The sequence below is a fragment of the Puma concolor genome, chromosome D1 (assembly GCF_028749965.1).
Source record: "Puma concolor isolate L17-30 chromosome D1, mPumCon1.1.hap2, whole genome shotgun sequence".
Classification (NCBI taxonomy): Eukaryota; Metazoa; Chordata; class Mammalia; order Carnivora; family Felidae; genus Puma; species Puma concolor.
The window spans coordinates 13,818,474-13,837,262 of record NC_141676.1 but is presented as its reverse complement, the minus strand read 5'-3'; the positions used below and the strand labels follow the sequence as shown (position 1 = coordinate 13,837,262).

The 18,789-nt window shown below is 39.7% G+C and overlaps 1 protein-coding gene across 1 annotated transcript; it reads left to right on the top strand.

The window, feature by feature from the left end:
• The first annotated feature begins 7,521 nt into the window (after positions 1-7,521).
• Positions 7,522-8,439, top strand: LOC112865442 (olfactory receptor 9G1-like). The gene has a single exon (XM_025928541.2). It carries the CDS (start codon positions 7,522-7,524, stop codon positions 8,437-8,439), a length of 918 nt encoding a protein of 305 aa, XP_025784326.2.
• Positions 8,440-18,789: the final 10,350 nt, after the last annotated feature.

Here is an 18,789-nt window from a genome sequence, read left to right as displayed (position 1 = left end):
GGTAATGAGGGGCTATATTGCCACCAATTGTATTCTCTTTATTCTTTTGCATAATATTGACAATTCTGCTACTTCATAATCATATGACATCAATAACCAATGTAATATTTAATGCTCAACCCCTAATAGCCATTATCAGATGTCAAATACCTTCTAATTTCCTTAAAAATACATTGTGTTTCAGAAATATCTGCATAATCTTATGGAAATGCATTATTTCAGATAAAAAGTGTGTTACACGACACATGAGGAAATTGATTCTCAGAAGGATTAACTAAGGGTTCAAAGGTGACCAGGTTATAAAGGATTGGAATTAGAACTCAGCTCAAGTCTGTGTGGACCCCGTATTTCACACTCAAGAGCCCATATTGCTTCCCCAAATATGCTCTCCTGCAAAATGCCTCTGCACAAATATATATTAGTTCATTTCATCTTCACAGCTCTGTAAAGGAGGACTGCTGGCCTAATAGCAGTTCTAGTAAGTTCTAATAATGGCATTCTAATAAGAGCTGACTTACTAAAATTTGTCTAAGAGAAACTACAGCCGAGCTCTATAGCAGTTGATAGCTAAGTTCTCTGAATTGGAGGGCCACTGACATCATGAGCATCTTTCATGTGCCCGGCCTTCCAATACCAGCTTAAAAACATTATATTCTTCAGTCTTTACAACAGCCCTATCTAAAAGTCTTGTTTTACAAGGTTTGGCATAATCCAGTAACTTGTGTAAGGTCTTCCAACAACTGTAAGCAGTAAGATCAAACTTGAATCCCTGTCATCAGCCCAAAGGCCCAGTGCTGTCTCTGCTTGGCCTACCCTCCAAATCGTGGCCACCTTTCATTTCAAAGACATGCCTCCTTGTAGCTCTTCAACATGAAAGAATTTGCTGCTTAAATGGAAACAACCCTCCCTCTCACGAATACACTCTATTTTGAAGTGCCATTAATGTGTGTATTTCAGTGGTCAGACTGTGTATTCTTTGACTATTTGTCCTTGATTTTTCTTTGCATGCCTGTGACTAGCACAGAATGCTCAGAGATTTCTGTGATTACAGGTCATCTGGAATGACAAAGAAGTCCTCGAAGGTTTAAATGCCATCATTAAGGCAAACCAGAATGTGGATTTAATTGACATGCTTCTGAGAATTAGAGGAGTCTGTCTACTCATCTATTCAGCTAATATTATTCATGCCTTCTCTGTGGTAGATGTTGTTCACATCCTAGTGGAAAGAGACAGACAGGAAATAACATAGTCGGTTATATGGTAACCCAGATGGTAATTGCTCTGAAGAATAAAGCAGGGTAAGGGATAGAAAGTGCTGGGGTGGGGCGGGGGGAGGGGGGAGCGGTGTGCACAGGGCACAATTTTTGAGAAGGTGATCAAGAAAGACCTTTCTAAGAAGATGATATATTTTGCACACCTAAAGGAGGCAAAGAATGTTCTAAGCAGAATGAACAGCAAGTGTAAATATCTCACAATTGAACATCCTTTGAACTGCAAATGAAGCGTATGCATATATGTGAGTGTGCAGAGTTCGTGGGGAGAAACATAGACATCCCTAGCCAGAATGTGTCCCTTGGGGTACCGATGTCCCACTGCACTATGAAACTGTCTCCATTCCACCCATGCCCCATCTCACTAGGCTACCAATCATCTTTATCGGAGGACTGGGTGGGTTAGGGCATGAAGTTTGGGAAGTCAAGAGTTATTTGCCCCTTCTCTTCATGATATGACTAACAGAAAAAATGCCTAAAAGGAGGACAGATTTTGTCATGGTGGGGGAATGTTTAGCAGGAATTTACTGTAGTAGAAAGAACACAGAACATGGAGTCAGAAGCACTGACTGTTGACTCAGCCATGCCCACTGATTTGCTTTATAATCTCCAGTCATCACTTTCATTTTTTAAAATTTTTTAAATGTTTATTTATTTTTCAGAGAGAGTGTGTGTGTGCAAGTGAGTGGAAGAGGGGCAGAGAGAGAGGGAGAGAGAGACAGAATCTGAAGGAGGCTCCAGGTTCTGAGCTGTCAACACAGAGCCCGACGCAGGGCTTGAACTCACAAACCGGGAGATCATGACCTGAGCCAAAATCAGACACTTAACCGACTGAGCCACCCAGGTGCCCCTCATCACTTTCATTTTTAGGAGGGCCACCCTCTCTTCATTTTTCTGATCTTGAATTTTGGGTGGAGTGGAGTATCTATGCATTCATTATTTGTACTTGCTGGGCACATTTTGATTCAGGCAGTGCTAGTTGCCTCCGGAACACCACCAAGTTTTTGCCATAGCCTCTAACATTTTAAGCATTTTAACATCGGTCCAGGTTAAGCCATTGTCTTCAAGAATGTTCTGAGTGTGGCATTAGCCTTGTGCAATCTCATCTAACATCATTCCAACAAAAAGACACTCTATGCTCTGGACAGATTTGACAAACTTTGGACAACTTGCCACTCTCCATTCCACGTCCTGCCTCTATACCTTGATGATTGTAGTTTCTTTTTCTTTACCAGAAATCCCTTCCTCACACATGGTAAGTCTCCATGCATCTTCAGCCAAGAAATACGTTCCTCCCTCATGTGTAAAACCTACCACAGCACATACACATAACACTTCCCTCATTGCCCCTCCCCAGCTCTCCAGTCTGGCCTGCCTCCCACTATCAGTGATGATAGATAATCCAATTAGAACCTATGGCGATTCTTTGTTTTCAAAGACTGGGTTTCTCCCAATAAACTACACCTTTCTTGAAATCAGGTCCATCCCTTAGTTCTCTCTTTTGTCCATAGTGCCTGACAGAGCATCTAAAACATAGTAAATGCTGTATAGCTATGTAGATTTGGGGACAGATGATATGCAGTGAGAGAACTTGAATCTTGCCTCTCTAAGCCTCAAATTTTGTAACCTTGAACAAAGTATGTACACTCATTCCTCTATCTCAAATAGCTCATCTGTAAAATGGGAATAGTAATCACTCCTACTTCACAAGATCATCATGAAGGTTAAACTGACATGACTTTTAAAACACTCAGTGGAGAGGCACCTGGGAAGCTCGGTTGGTAAAGCATCAGACTCTTGGTTTTAGCTCAGGTCATGATCTCATCCTTCATGGGTGTGAGCTGCCCATAGGGCTCTGCACTGACAGTGCAATGCCTGCTTAGAATTCTCTCTCTCCCTCTCTCTCTTCCCCTCCCTGACTTTCTCTCTCTCTCTCTCTCTCTTCCTCTCTCTCTCTCTCTCTCTCAAAATAAATAGATAAGCTAAAACAAATTTAAAAAATAAAATAAAACACTCAGTGGAGTGCCTGGGCCATCCTAAATATTCAGCAAATATTGTTAGGATGATAATGGAAAAACTTGACATGTTGCTTTTAGGGACAATACAAGATGACACCTTTCTTGTCATTTAAAAATTGAGTAACAAGTTGATGAAAAATGAGATTGGAGATATTTGTTGCAAAATCCATCTGTATAAACACTCAGGGTAATAAAGTCCTCTTCTAAAGCTTTATGGTCATAGCTGAATAGATACTCAAAGATTATGTTTCTCCAAAGTACGCATTGGTATAGGGGAAAGCCTATGAATTTTATAATCATGCTGCCTTGAGTTAAATCCTGACTTATCTGACTTCCAAGTTTGCCTTGGGGAATCTGGTTAAGTATTCTGGATCTATTTTCTTGTCTGTAATAGGAACTGTAATACCTACCTCATAAAGTTGTTTGGCAATCAAATAAAGTTCCCGTGAAGGTGTTTTACAAAGAGTAGTTTCTCAAAATATCACAATAATTATGATTACTTTTAAAACCATACCCTTTTTTTTTTGCACTAAATAAAAATTTACTACATGAAGGGGCGCCTGGGTGGCTCAGTTAAGCGTCCAACTTCAGCCCAGGTCACGAACTCACAGTTCCCGAGTTCGAGCTCCACAACAGGCTCTGTGCTCACAGCTCAAAGGCTGAAGCATGCTTCAGATTCTGTGTCTCCCAGTCTCTCTGCCCCTCCCCTTCTTGTGCTCTTGTAATGCCCGAAGTTCCGAAAGCTCCCACAAAAGTCCACCAGAGTCGTGAGTCAAAGCCAAGCGGCAAAGGTCGTTTATTGCAGGTTCGAACCTGGTCCTCTGCGCACTCGTCGCCGGTGACGCAAGAGGCCTCGATCAGGGTTGGTACAGCGTTTTTATAGACAGAGACAAATAGCACAGGGGAGGTTTCAAATTATGAGGGGCCTGATTGGTTGATTTTAAAGTAAGGACATTTGTTGTTCTCTGATTGGGCGTCCTTTGTCTGTCCTTTGGCGGGAAGGCTTTGTCCGTTACTTGTGGCGGGAGGAAAAAGGGGGAAGGGGGAAGAGGGTAGGGTAGGTGGGGAATGTGCTTAAGCAAGCAGGTTTACAGAAGCGAGAAATGCCGGTTAGTTTATGTACAGTTACTCATTCCATTACTTATCAGACTACATTCCATTACTTATCAGACTACATTTAGGAAGGTTTATAACCCATTCTACTACACAGCGGGTTACATTCAGGAAAGGCCTCACAATGCTCGTAGCAAACAGCAAGCAAAACAGACTTCTCAGCAATTGTATTTCTTATCAAAGATCCATAATAAGCAGAAAAGAGAACCTAGCTTTAAACTAAGGCAGGGCTGTCATTTGGATTGTTCCTTTCACTCTGTCTCTCTCTCTCTCAAAAATAAATGAACATTAAAAAATTAAAAAAAAAAGAATCTACTACAAAAGTTAATACACTTTTTGGTTAATTGCCTTTTAGTCACTTTCAAAGCCTAAACCCCTGAGGTGTTTGAGGAATCAAATACACTGGGGATCCTGAGCAAATATAAGATACTTGGATCCACAACATGGTCCTTTGTTGGCTGTGACTGAGTTTCAGGTCTGTGAGTTTAAGTGCCTTGGTTCTGGGCAAGGTAAGTAGATCGTTTCTATGCTCATAATCAGGATTGCCTGTAAATATGAGATAAAGGACTCTGCCAGGTGATTTGGTATTGCTTAGAAGCATTTACCTGACCCGACGTGTGACAGCATCTGAATCTGTCAGCATTATCCTGTTGGTTTGGAGTTAAGGTGTTATAACCAAAAAAAAGAGAGACCCATGGATCCCACAAGCAACTGTTAACTAATATCAAATATGAAAGGAGATGGCTTAGCAGTCTCTGGAGTAAGACAACACCACTTACTAATTGTATACTTACTAGCTATTTACTTACACCGAACTTGGTCGTCTGTAAATTACTGCTATTAATCTCTCAATATACCTCTGATGGATGTTATGAGAATGTGTAAAGTAATGTACATGCAACACTAACAACAGTGCTTGACTCCAAATAAAATATTGAATATTGTTCACCATTAGGTTTAGAAACAATCAGATTTTGAAATAATGATGACAACCAGAGAACGATCAAACTAGAAGATACTAAGCTGAGGGGCAACGGGTGGCTCAGTCACTTAGGCATCTGACCCCAGCCTAGGTCGTGATCTCACAGTTCTTGAGTTTCATCCCCGCATCAGTCTCTGTGCTAACAGTCCTGAGCCTGCATGGGATTTTTCTCTCTCCCTCTCTCTCTCTCTGTTTCTCAAAATAAATAAATAAACTTGAAAGAAAGAAAGAAAGAAAGAAAGAAAGAAAGAAAGAAAGAAAGAAAGAAAGAAAGAAAGAAAATAAGTTGAAAGTTGAAGATTGAGTCCAGGAGTTTTCAAGCATTTCCCACATGAAACTCTCTTCTAGGTGTCATGGATCTGTGTTTTCAAAGATTTTGCCCAGCTGTACAACTGTTCTCCATTTGCATTAAGTGTCACGTTTAAAACAGCCCATAAAATTTCAGAATAACCTACACGTGAATATGAGATAAACATTGAATCGGTATTTTTTTTTCCATCAAAAACAGGCAGGAAAGGGTATATTGTTGAGAAACAAAATTCAGTTGAGTACAGTTGAAGGTCTAATTGGCTTTATCAAAAGATTCACGAGTCAAGTAGCAGCCCAGCCAGCATGTACCAGGAGGCTCCCAGGAGCTGCCCAGAAAGGAACATTTTTGTAGGAAGGAGGGTGGGGCAAGGAAGTTATTAGCAAAAGAAAGGATTGTGTTAGGCAAGAACACCTTTTTTGGGGAAAAGGGAAAAACAGGGCTTTTATCATGCAGATGACTTCACTAGTGCTGATCTGGGGAATTTCAGAATGACTATTAAAAGAAAAGATCACATTCCCGGGCACTTGAATGGCTCAGTTGGGTAAGCCTCTGATTTCTGTTCAGGTCATGATCTCATGGTTCATGAGTTTGAGCCCTATGTCAGGCTCTGTGAGGACAGTTTGGAGCCTGCTTCAGATTCTAAGTATCCCTCTCTCTCTCTCTGCCCTGCCCCCCTCTCATGCTCTGTCTCTCTCTCTGCCTCTCTCTCTCTGTCAAGAATGTATGTATTTTTTAAATTTAAAGGTCACATCCCTAGGGTATGTTGAAAGGGTAATTAAATCTTGATTTGCTTCCCAGGGGGCAAACGACCCTTTCTTTGGCTTGTTGTTTCTTTTTTAAAAACATTATAGAGAAGAGAAAAGACTACATAACATTAGATAATGAGCAGTGCTAGGGAGAATAATAAAGCACAAAAGGGATACAGGAAATGCCGGGGGAGTAGCTTGCAATATGGTGATCAGGAACATCTGAACGGTGGTAATTTCAGTGGTGATTAACACTTGAAAAATGTTTGCTATAAAGACAGACTGAGGAAGAGCATCCTAGCCATGCAGAGAAGCAGTTCCAAAGCCTCAGAGTATCCCTGTTTATTCTAAGAATTAAAAGGAGGTGGCCTGGTTGGAGCGGACAGTAGGAGTCAGAAGCAGAGAGGCAATAAGCCAGCCCACCTTTGTAAGGATTTTGGCTTTACCCTGAATAAGCTGAGAAATCACCAGAGTGTTTGAAGCAGATGAGTAACATGGTCTAACCGGTCTTTTAGCAGGATCACTCTGCCTGCCTCTTTCAGAGAGCCAAGTGGGGTAAGGATGGAAGGAGGGAGGAAGCAGGGCAACCATTAGAAGCTCTGTGGTAACACCCATGAGAGGTCAGAGTGGTTTTAGCCTAGCAACCACTGGAGCTTGGAAACACTCTTCAGGTTCTAGATACATTGTGAAGGTAGAATCAAGATGTTGCTGATTAGTTGGTTACAGTGTAAAAGGAAGAGAAGAGTCGAGAGTAGTAATTGATTTTCCCTAAAAAGGGATAACGCCATTTACATTACTTCTCCACAGCAGTGGAGAAGTCTGAGAGCAAAACAGGCTGAGGAAGGACTGTTGGAATTCAGTAGTTTTTGAAATTTCCAGTATAACTCCTGTAAAAGATGCTAAGTAGGTATTTGGATCTGTGAGTCTGGAGTCCAGGGAAGAGAAATGGTCAGGAGATTAAAAAAATTGAAAATTAAAAATTAAACTCTAGTATATATAATTTATTTATTCGGTATATTTTCCATTTATTCAGCACAATAATGCAAGCTGAAATCTATTTTTCTCTCCTCTTAGGTGAGCCATGGAGAGAAGCAATCACACAGCGACGGAGTTCATCCTGGTGGGTTTCACCACAGACCCAACTATGCAGCTGGTCCTGTTTGCGGTATTCCTTGGTGTGTACTCTCTGACTGTGGTAGGAAATACCTCCCTCGTGGTGTTGATCTGTAAAGACTCCCGGCTGCACACACCTATGTATTTTTTCATTGGGAATCTATCTTTTCTGGATCTCTGGTATTCCACTGTCTACACCCCAAAGATCCTCATGACCTGCATCTCTGAAGACAAAAGCATCTCCTTTGCTGGCTGTGTATGTCAGTTCTTCTTCTCTGCTGGGCTGGCATACAGTGAGTGTTACCTGTTGGCTGCCATGGCTTATGACCGCTACATGGCCATCTCAAAGCCATTGCTTTATTCTCAGGCTATGTCCGTAAAGCTATGTGCATCTTTGGTAGCATCTTCATACCTTGGTGGCTTTATTAACTCTTCTATTATCACCAAAAGAACTTTTGCCTTGAACTTCTGCAGTGGCAATGTCATTGATGACTTTTTTTGTGATTTGCTTCCCTTGGTGAAGTTGGCTTGTGGCAAAAAAGATGGCTACCAGACTGTGCTCTACTTCCTCCTGGCCTCCAATGTCATCACCCCCACAATGCTCATCCTCGCTTCCTACCTGTTCATCATTGCCACCATCTTGAGGATCCATTCCACCCAAGGCCGCCTCAAAGCTTTCTCCACCTGTTCCTCCCACCTGATCTCTGTCACCTTGTACTATGGCTCCATTCTCTACATCTATTCTCGTCCCCAGTCTAGCTATTCTTTGGACAGGGACAAAATAGTTTCTACATTTTACACTGTGGTATTCCCCGTGTTGAACCCCATGATCTATAGCCTGAGAAATAAGGATGTGAAAGAGGCTCTGGATAAACTCATTAAATAAATCAAGACTCTCTCTTTCAGAGGAGATGCAAAGACAATTGTTGATCAGGTATTATATTTCAAGAAGAGCTGCCATTGTGTTCCATCATGATGAAGAATTCTCACAATGCAAGTTAAAGAATTTGCACCCTGATACATGACAATTCAAGAGAACTAAGAGAAAATTAGGGGAATTTAGGAGACAGAATTTAAACATAAAATATAAGAACTTGTATTGAATTTCATGTTACTCTAGATTAAAAACAAATAAAAATCTTAAAAACAAAAACTCTCCTCTACTTTCATAATGTGAGAAAACAGCTCGTTCCGTTAGCATGAGAATATTTATGGCTGATTGATATATATAGAATAGTATCTAAATATTTATTTTCTAAAAACAGGAACAAATGTGCTAAGTTAATTTTTAGTATCTTTTATGGGGCGCCTGGGTGGCGCAGTCGGTTAAGCGTCCGACTTCAACCAGGTCACGATCTCGCGGTCCGGGAGTTCGAGCCCCGCGTCAGGCTCTGGGCTGATGGCTGATGGCTCAGAGCTTGGAGCCTGTTTCTGATTCTGTGTCTCCCTCTCTCTCTCTGCCCCTCCCCCGTTCATGCTCTGTCTCTGTCCCAAAAATAAATAAACGTTGAAAAAAAAAATTTAATTTTTAGTATCTTTTTATGACAATGAATTAGTTAAAATTATCACTTTCTATTCCCTTAACAGAATTTCTTAAGCATTTATATACGTACTTTTTGCCCCCAAGCATTAGTGCAACGATCTAGAGTCACCCATGAAATAACTTGGCACAATAAAATTCAGCAAGCAAGACCTCTCCAATCTATGTTTCTTACATGTGTCCCTCAATTAAGGAAAAACCAGTCAAGTTTCCACAGATACGATTTTTGTAAATTTCTGTATACCTACCAGAGTTCCTCTTTTATTTTACAAGGGTGAAGTTGCAAGGACTTCTACATCCAAATTGTGACATCCTGAGCATCAAAACACATGCTTATGAAAAAGAATAATAACTACAGTAAGATGAACCGATTTGAGAAATAAAAGTCTATGACTACCCACTACTTAAAGACTTGTACGGGTGATACACACAGGTAGTGATAAAGCAAAAGGGTAAATATGATGAGTTGCATCTAATTTTGATTTTTTAAAAGTGAGGTGGTGTAAATATAACTCATGTCACTGAAACACGAATATATTCTTGTTTCTACTGGGATAAGCAGTGGTAAAGATAAAAATGCAAGAAAGTGAAATTCTGGCAAGTAGTCCCCCAAAATGTAAGAGCTCCATGCAGAGTAGAAAAGACTGATCCAACATATTTGACTTTGACAGTGTTCTAAAATGGAAAGCTATGTATGCCAACTCAGACTCTCATTGTCTAAAAGATCTCTATTTCTCACGAAAAATAGTAAAATTCCTATAAACCATATTATTTTGGAGTAATCTTAACAGATCTGATCGGTGTATTACAGTGACAGAAAGTCAGTTGTTGCATGTTGATCAAGGGAAGCTAGAAAATACATCATTCCAGAGAACATTAGTTAAAAAAAAGTAAAACTGAAGTAATAAGCCTTCTTAAAACATCCTAATGTTGGGGCACCTGGGTGGCTCAGTCAGTTCAAATTCTGACTCGTGATTTTGGCTCAGGTCATGATCTTAGGATCATGATTTCAGGAATTGGGCCCGGTGTCGGGCTCCGTGCTGAGCATGGAGTCTGCTTAAGGTTGCTTCTCTCCTTCTTTCTCTGTCCCTGCCCCACTTACGTTCACATGCATGTGTGTGTTCTCTCTCTCTCTCTCAAAACAAAACAAAACAAAGACATCCTAATGTCACAAATCCCGATTTTTAACTGTGATAAAAATGCTCAAACTCCTTATCAAGAACTTCTATTTTAATCCTTTTAGGAGAAGCAACCAAGTCCTCTTCTCCAAATAATTACCAATGTAATTGGTATACCCAGGTACCGTTAATTTTCATTGGCCTAATTGTAGAGTCATAATGTGTACGGAAAAGTATCTCGACTCCAGAATCAAGCCTAAATGACACCAGTAAGGCCCTAGTAAGAAGGTAAAGCATAGCTAGGAATAATCTTAGAGAGACATACAAATACACAGGTAATTATACACATAATACACATGTAATTAAATATGAGGCATCGGTGTTTCAGGAAACGTTTTCAAATATTTTTAAGTTTGGCAGGAAGGTTTTTTAATCACAGAGGGAATGATTCATCTGCAGTTCATGACTGTGAAACATTCAAAATCTCCCATAGTAACTTATAATTACACTATGTATTCCTAAGGGAGTCTCATTACTCAAATCACAAGTGAAGTTTGAAGTTTAAAAGAAAGTGCTTTCTAAGATGTATTATTTAGATAAACACATTTTAATAAATCCAATATTTTGTAAGAGTCAACTTTCTACCTCACTTCTTGCATTACTCTGGTTCATTCACTCTTTCTTAACACTTCAGCTGGATGAGAGTTAGCAGGTAAGCTGTCTATATTTTCTTCCTATTAGGTCTGAGCCTTTGGTCATCTTCTTTTTATTTGGTTGCAGTACTTTTGCTTTGAAAGATAAGGCCCAGGGGATACTATGAAATATAACGCTAAATCCTCTGGGGCATTTGGGTGTTCCTTTGGGGTATTCCACCCTTGTGGACGCTGATTCCAAATATACTGCCTATAAAGTTATGAGTAGGGAAATTAAATTCTTGTGTGCTATTTTATGCCACAGTAAAAGAAGTTGTGGTAGTCAGGGCCCTCCAAGAAGCAAATACTGAGATAGAATTAAGAGTCCCAGGATTTTATTAGGGGAAATAGGTGTGCTTGTGTAAGGGAAAATGCCAAGGAGCCAGAAGCGAGAAGTACCACTAAATAACAAGGCAAATCTGAACGCAAGTGAAGAAGAGAGGCAAGGAAAGAGAGGAAAAGGCGTCCTAGACCTAGATCCGTCTGTGATAAGCTCATTAAGGTTACTAGGAGGTACTTGAGCCAAAATTAGCCATCAAAGGCATCCAGTGCCTAAGAGAGACAGTCTTACCTTGGTATCCCTGCTGTGTTCGGTCATCAGCTGGGAGCAGTCTGTGGGGAGCATGACCTTGATACAAATGAGGGAATGTATTTCAGCCAGGACCTTCCACTTGCTATACTTGGAGTTTGAAAGGCTCATTTTCCCGGCCACCACAGGCACCGTGCCAACCTCATCCCCTTGGTTCGTAGAGATGTACATTCTTGATAAGGGAAAAATGAAGCCATCTACTGGCTGCTGTTTTAAAACAGGCGAGGACACCTTACCAACCACGACTGAGCTTTCATCTAGCCTTTTAAAGATTTGATCAGGACAATTGCTTCCGAATGTTGGGGCAGAAAGTAAAGCCAATTATTTCTGTGGATTGGAGGAAATTGTTACTATTCCTTTGCCATTTAATGGTTTTTTTCTTGGTAGAGGCAATGTTTGGTGACATATCATGTTCATGAAAAAGGCTACATCTACAGGTGCTGGCAAGAAAAAAAAACTGGCAGGAAATGGGTGGATAAAGCCAATAAATCTCCCAAAATGTGATTATTCCTGGAAAGAAAGCCATTAACTTTATACTTTTGGATTAGGAAGACGCAGTCTAACCGAATCACCCTGCTACCCAAGTGATTCACAATCTTCCCAGAAAATGACGGCATATCAGAGGCACAGTTGTGATCTCTGCTCTTGGCATTTGGGATACCTAACAGCAGAAGTAGCCAAATCAGTCTTGGTGAAGAAGCCATCTTGTTAAGCCATTCCAGCTGCTCTCGCCATTTGTGCAAGGGCCTGTGAAGCAGAAACTGGAGTGTGTGGAGAAAGAAGTGGACTAATGTTCACAGAGCATGTCACGTCAGCCACCTGCTTCGTGGCAGCCTCCCAATCAATACATGCACGTGTGGGTAGAATCATGTACATATGTGTGAACGCAAGGGGTTTACGACGTCTTCCAACAAAATCTATCACCTGCAGGTACAATGAAACCAACCAGTCTCTCAGGCTCTCCCCCAAACTCAGTGATGTCGAAACACAGTGTTTATCCCTCAAAGGTGACATCTGCTTCGTGCCAGGGTGAGCCTGTTCAGTAGTACAGATTTGTGAGGATACAATTTTTTTCCTTAATGTTTATTTAGTTTTGAGAGACAGAGCATGAGTGCAGGACGGGCAGAGAGAGAAGGAGACACGGCATCTGAAGTAGGCTCCAGGCTCTGAGATGTCAGCACAGAGCTTGAGGCAGGGCTCAAACCCACAAATCTTGAGACCTGAGCTGCAGTCAGTCGGACGCTTAACCGATTGGGCCACCGAGGAGGCCAAGGATTCCAAATTGTTTTTAATGCAAACTGACTCCCTCCATTTTATTTTGCAAGGGGAATATTACTGTTTTCTGCATCTTATCTCCAAATGTCTATGCGTAATGTGCTCATTCATGATCTCCACCTTGCAGATTCTCAATCCCTTTCCCCCCAGACCAAAAAAAAAAAAAAAAAGATTTAAGAGTAACGAATTGGGATCCCCACCCCCATGTATCTTCCAAGTCTTTGATGGAAACACTAATCTCTGTACTTCCCCTCAGGTTGCAATTTTGTTTACGGATTTAGCAGAGCAATTTCAGCTTCTACTTGACCCTTGAAGCTTGAATTTAATAACCTTCATTCCAAGAGCCAGCGAATGTAACTAAAATGAGGATTCTGTTTCACTTTGTATATCTATAATAGTATTATTTCTGGGTCTGGGTAAATAACGATCAGCTGTATACCAAGTTCCCCCGGACCTACTGAAAGATGCATTCAGGCCAAAGTTATCTTTGACGTCGTCTGAATTACTGTCCCTGACAAGTATGTACCTCAGGTGTTTTCCATCTCTGCAGATTAGTGTCAGTTCAGAACCATATCTAACATCCCACACAAGATCTGGGTACTTCTGTTTTCCTAATGTGGGATTACCATCGTAAATGGCTGCAAGCCATTCACAAGAAGCCTTGGAGGAAGATGTATGGTGTAAACCTTGGCTCAGTTTCAGGGGCTTTCCTCAGAGTGACCGTGCCTCACCATTAGTCAATGTTTTCAGTGGCTGTAAACCAGCTTAGGTCAGAGAATTATGTAAGTTGTATTTCCATATTAGAACATCCCGAAATAGTTTTTATCCGAGTAAAAACAAAATACTTTTATTGGCAAGACAAATTTCACCTTGGTTGGTTTCCCATATGCTTCACATCTGAAGCACCACCTAATCCATGAGACATTGCCACAAATGTCTGAGCAAAATACTTGGTTACCGCCTAGAGTTTGTGGTATATTTGGAAATCCCTGCCATCTTGTCTCTGAGAGTTATTCACTGCAATATGGCTTTCCGGCTACCTGTTTGTGTTTTAGTTAGATAGTCTAGGTTTAAATTGCAGCAGAAGCCAAATCACCACATGATATTTATAATGTCTATTTGCATGCCTCTGTGCCACAGAAAAAATGCCTTGCCCTCTGCCTGTCCTTTTTTCCATGATGCCACTGGTGATCATTTAAGTAAGTTTGATGCTACTAAATGCAATAGATCACCACTGTCCCGTTTCCCACCACGATGGGTTTATCTGTCCAACCTTCAAATACATGAACAACCTGATCCCAATTGTATCATCTCCTGGTACTACTTTTAGGACCAGTATCTGGCAAGTAACAGATGGACACATAAACTGATTAATTTGGGGAGGGTTTAAAAAGGGATTATTACAAAGAAATGCACATGGTATAAGGAACTCCCAAAGAATAGTGTACTAACTCTAAAACCAGTAACTTCTGAGAGTTATCTATCACCTTTTTTATTTTTGCATGAAGTCAGAAAAGTCTTGAGTAATGGAGGGAGGGCTTTGAAACGGGTCACCTGGCAGGAGTTATGATCCAGGTCTAGGGATGCAGCCTGCTGTGGCATCTTTGCAAGAACGAAGACTGGAGAAAACCACTCGGACCTCACTCTGTTCCCCACCAATGATAACCACTGGCTAAATCCATGAAGTAGACAGACAACAAAGAAGCCCACCGATACAGTTAATATGACTGAGTATCCTAGAGCAAAAGAGGAGTTTAAAAATATGGAGAATGGATTTGGAAGGACAAAAGAAAGGTATTCAACACTTAACAAATTATCAGTATTGTTGAGCATAGGTGCTTTAATATGCAGATGTATGTATATTAGTATATATTTTATATGTAATATATGTGCACATATAGGCTTAGTTTATCTTCTACTCAAATCAAGAGAAAATGAGAATGCAAGTTATGACTGATTACATTTTCACCAGGGAATCCCAGTCTCAAAAAATGAATTCTCCAATATTAAATAATACCCAATTTGTCAACACACAATTTTGTTTAATTGTCTTGTTTGTTATTTCTCAAGCTTATGAAATCCTGAGAGGTTACAGGAGTCTACAACTCTGGGGATTCGGAAAGCGAAATAAAAGTGCCTGAGGCCAGCCAATTTGAATCCCGTGGAAATGACGGTGTCGCTGATAATTTTAGGTAAGTTTTCTGATCCAGATGTTAGAGGTAGATGGAAATTTTCTCTTGTTCCTCACAACCAGGGCAATGGTCATGTGCATACTAAGATATCATAGATGCTAAAGAAAAAGCCTCTTTTGAAGTATCTTCACCACCTTCCTATCGTAGCTTCTGAAACTGCTGACTTCACAGGAATAAAAAGCATATCTTAGTATGAAACCAAAAAAAAAAAAAAAAAAAAAAAAAGGTGATCAGCATGTATGGAAAGGACAAGGGAAAGAAAAACATTCTTAGTATCTATAGAGCTACTGGGGTAACAGAATGAAGTAGCACAGATTATTAGAGATTCTTGAAGGCCAAGGGCATCCAAAAAAGGTCAAATTTCTTCCCGCTTGAAATGCTTTAACAAAGCATAGCATCAGATGGCATGTTTGAGAAGAATTCAAGGAGATCTCTCTAAACACACACTTTATATTCGAGTAATTACGGGTGGAAATATGTGATTTACGGTATAATAGGAAAGCATAACTTTAGTTAGGAAGAATAACATGTTAGCTGGTTAGCAATTAATTAGCCAGATGACTGTGATCTGATCGGCAAAATAGAACTCAACTCTTCAGGCCGGTCTCTCTACCCAAGGAAACGTGTGCCCTACTTGTTTTTGCACTGGCATCAGCATGCAGAGTAGATCTGTTTACAGCTCCTCTCCTTAAATGTGTAACATTAGGCAACACATTGCAACTCCCAGAGGATTCACAACATTGCAACGGCAGGCAGACTCCAGCGATAAAGAGTGAGAATAACATCATCGATATTTCTTAGAAGCCACCCAGAAAAGCAATTCTTTTGGTTTGTTTCTTTTTCCAACTCAGGGCTGCTCATTCATTCATTCATTCCTTCAATATTTATTGCGTGTCTATTATATATCAGATGTTATTCTAGTTATAAACATATAATAATGAATGAAACAGACAATAATCCCTGCTCTCATGAAATTTATATCTTAATGGGCTCTTATCTCTGTGTGGCCTCAGTAACCCTGTAGGCCCATGAAAAGTGGAAATTTACCACACTCAGATATTCTCCAGTTATTTTCCATTTCTTCACATTTTCCCAGAGGAATCCTACAAAAGTCACAAAGTGGGGCACCTGGGTAGCTCAGTCGGTTGAGCCTCCGACTTCGGCTCAGGTCATGATCTCACGGTTTGTGAGTTCAAGCCCCACATCAGGCTCTGTGCTGACAACTCTGAGCCCGGAGCCTGCTTCAGATTCTGTGTCTCTCTCTCTCTCTGTCCTTCCCCTGGTTGCATTCTCTGTCTCTCAAAAATAAATAAATAAGCATTAAAAAAAAAAAAAAAAGGTACAAAAGTCTACAAAGTAAAATACAAAGCTGTGGAGTGAGTGGAGTTTCTTCCCAGAGTGATAACATCCTTTAAGGCACATTTTCGAAATGTGTGGTTGGATTCTTGACTGTCACAAAGATCACAGGCCCTATATAATAAGCGGCAGACAAGGATGAAAATATTTTGCATGTATGGGGAACTTCCAACCAAAACAACTGTCCCACTCTTTACATCTGGTGTCTTGATGGACATTTGTGCTTTGAAAAAAGATCTTCATAATTACGTCAGTCTGACATCTACCCCACTTTACAAGTATACACTATATTTTGCAAGGTTTTACTATAAGTCAACCCGCCTAAGAATGCAAAATTGAGGGAAGATTGCCATTAATTTTGTTTGGAACTTTATCAAGAATTATTCACCTTGTCAGAAAAATCTTACCACTAATGGAAATGTCACTCTTGATATCTGAATCACTAATACATATGTGATGATTCTATTTCACCAAGTGTTCCAGAATTTACATATTGAAATTCACATTATTTTGGAATAAATCCTATAATTATTATCAGAGTTACATTATGAGCTACTTTTCTTTTTTTATCGCTTTACCTTCGAATTGGCATATTTTATATACATGCATACACATATGTTGTACATAGGTTATATTAATTACAAATTTCATTTTAAGACCGTAAAAAGAAAGTATTTTAAATGTTTGTTTTAAAGTGGAAGTTTCTGAATGTGATAAAATTGAGAATTATTACTACAAACGATATCAAGCTGGGATAAGTGTCTTTTTAAACATTGTACATGGCTAGTTATAAAATCTAGAGAATAATGTTAAGTCCCAGGCTTTTAGACCTAAAAGGCTTAGGATGACATCACATATTTTGTTACCTGACATAACCAGATGGATTAATTTATTGATCTCCACTCTGAAATTTCTCTCTGATTCTCAATTTGTTTGTCTCACTGGGACTTATGATAAATGTGCCAAAGGCTTCTCTGTCTGTGATTGTGGAAGAAAACTGTGTAGGAGAGGCAAAATTTTACTTGAGGGTTTTGGGCTGGGCTTGAGAATTAAATTGGCATAAGACAGATTGACAGAACAAAAGCATACAATATATTTAATATAAATATTACAGGACGTGGCACTCATAAGGAAATGAAGATCTCAAGAAGTGAGAAAACCTAATTTTTTTTTATATGCAAGTTTGAACAAAGAGAAGCAACTGTGGAAGAGAACTAAAGTATATGGGGCAGCCGAAGGAAGATAAAAATTATTTTATTTTATTTTTTTAAATGTTTATTTACTTACTTTGAGAGAGACAGCATGCACGGGGGAGGGGCACAGACAGAAGGAGAGAGAATCTCCAGCAAGCTCTGTGCTGACAGCACAGACCCAACCTGAGGCTCAGTCTCACAGACCATGAGATCATGAACTGAGCTGAAATCAAGAGTCAGATGCTTAACCAATTGAGCTACCCAGGGGCCCCAAGAATTACTTTAAAGAGGAAAGCTGAGAGCAATTTCAAAACTTACTGTAAGGTTACAGTAATTAAGACAGCGAGGTACCAGCAGAAGGATGGACATAAAGATCAGTAGAATAGAATGGTGAACCCAGAAATGAATCTTCACACTCTGGTTTTGGTAGGTAGGGGAAAGTCTCCCCAGAATGCCCATGTTCTAATCCCTGGAATCCATGAATATGTTAGATTACATGGAAGTGGAAATTAAAGTTGCAAATCACCTGACTTTAAAATAGATTATCCTGATTATCTCAACACTGTTGTCATGTCTGTTACCCGTTGACCTTTTACATGACAGTTCTTCACAATTCCTATAATCATTAAAAAAATTTTTTTTACTGCTTATTGGCTGTGATGTGTATACAAGTTGTACATTAAATATACCTTCATTTTTTTTTAAGTACAGAATTTTTAGTTTCTTTTTCATTAGGGCCATATTTCCCCCCTGCCCACACACACACAAGAAAAAAATACAAAAACAAAAATAAAAACAAGAAAAGAGGGTAATGTACAAGTTTCTGTATGTATGAAGTCATGCTGTATTTCAAGAGAGCGGCTGACCACAACTTGCTTCATGAATCTCAAGACGTAGAAATGGTTGCATAGTGATTGATTTATAAAACAGTTACCAGGACAAGCAAAAAAGGAAAAAAAAATGCAACTAAAAGGAAAAAACACAGCTTCAAAGATTTTTCAGTGTTAAGAATCCACATCCGTATTTCAAGATAATGTAGTTAAAAAAAAGTAGAGAAAAAAACTTCATGTAAATTCCTCCTTTTCCCCTGGCTAAATGAATATCATTTATTCAGCAAAAAATCTTTGTATGTTCTATATGTTAAGAATAGATGTACATTAAATCTTGTTATAAACTAATTAATTGATTAAAAAAATAGATAGTCCTGGATAATCACCTAGGCTGAATGTGATCACAAGAGTCCTTAAAAGTACAAAGAGACAAGAGTTGAGAGCCAAAAGA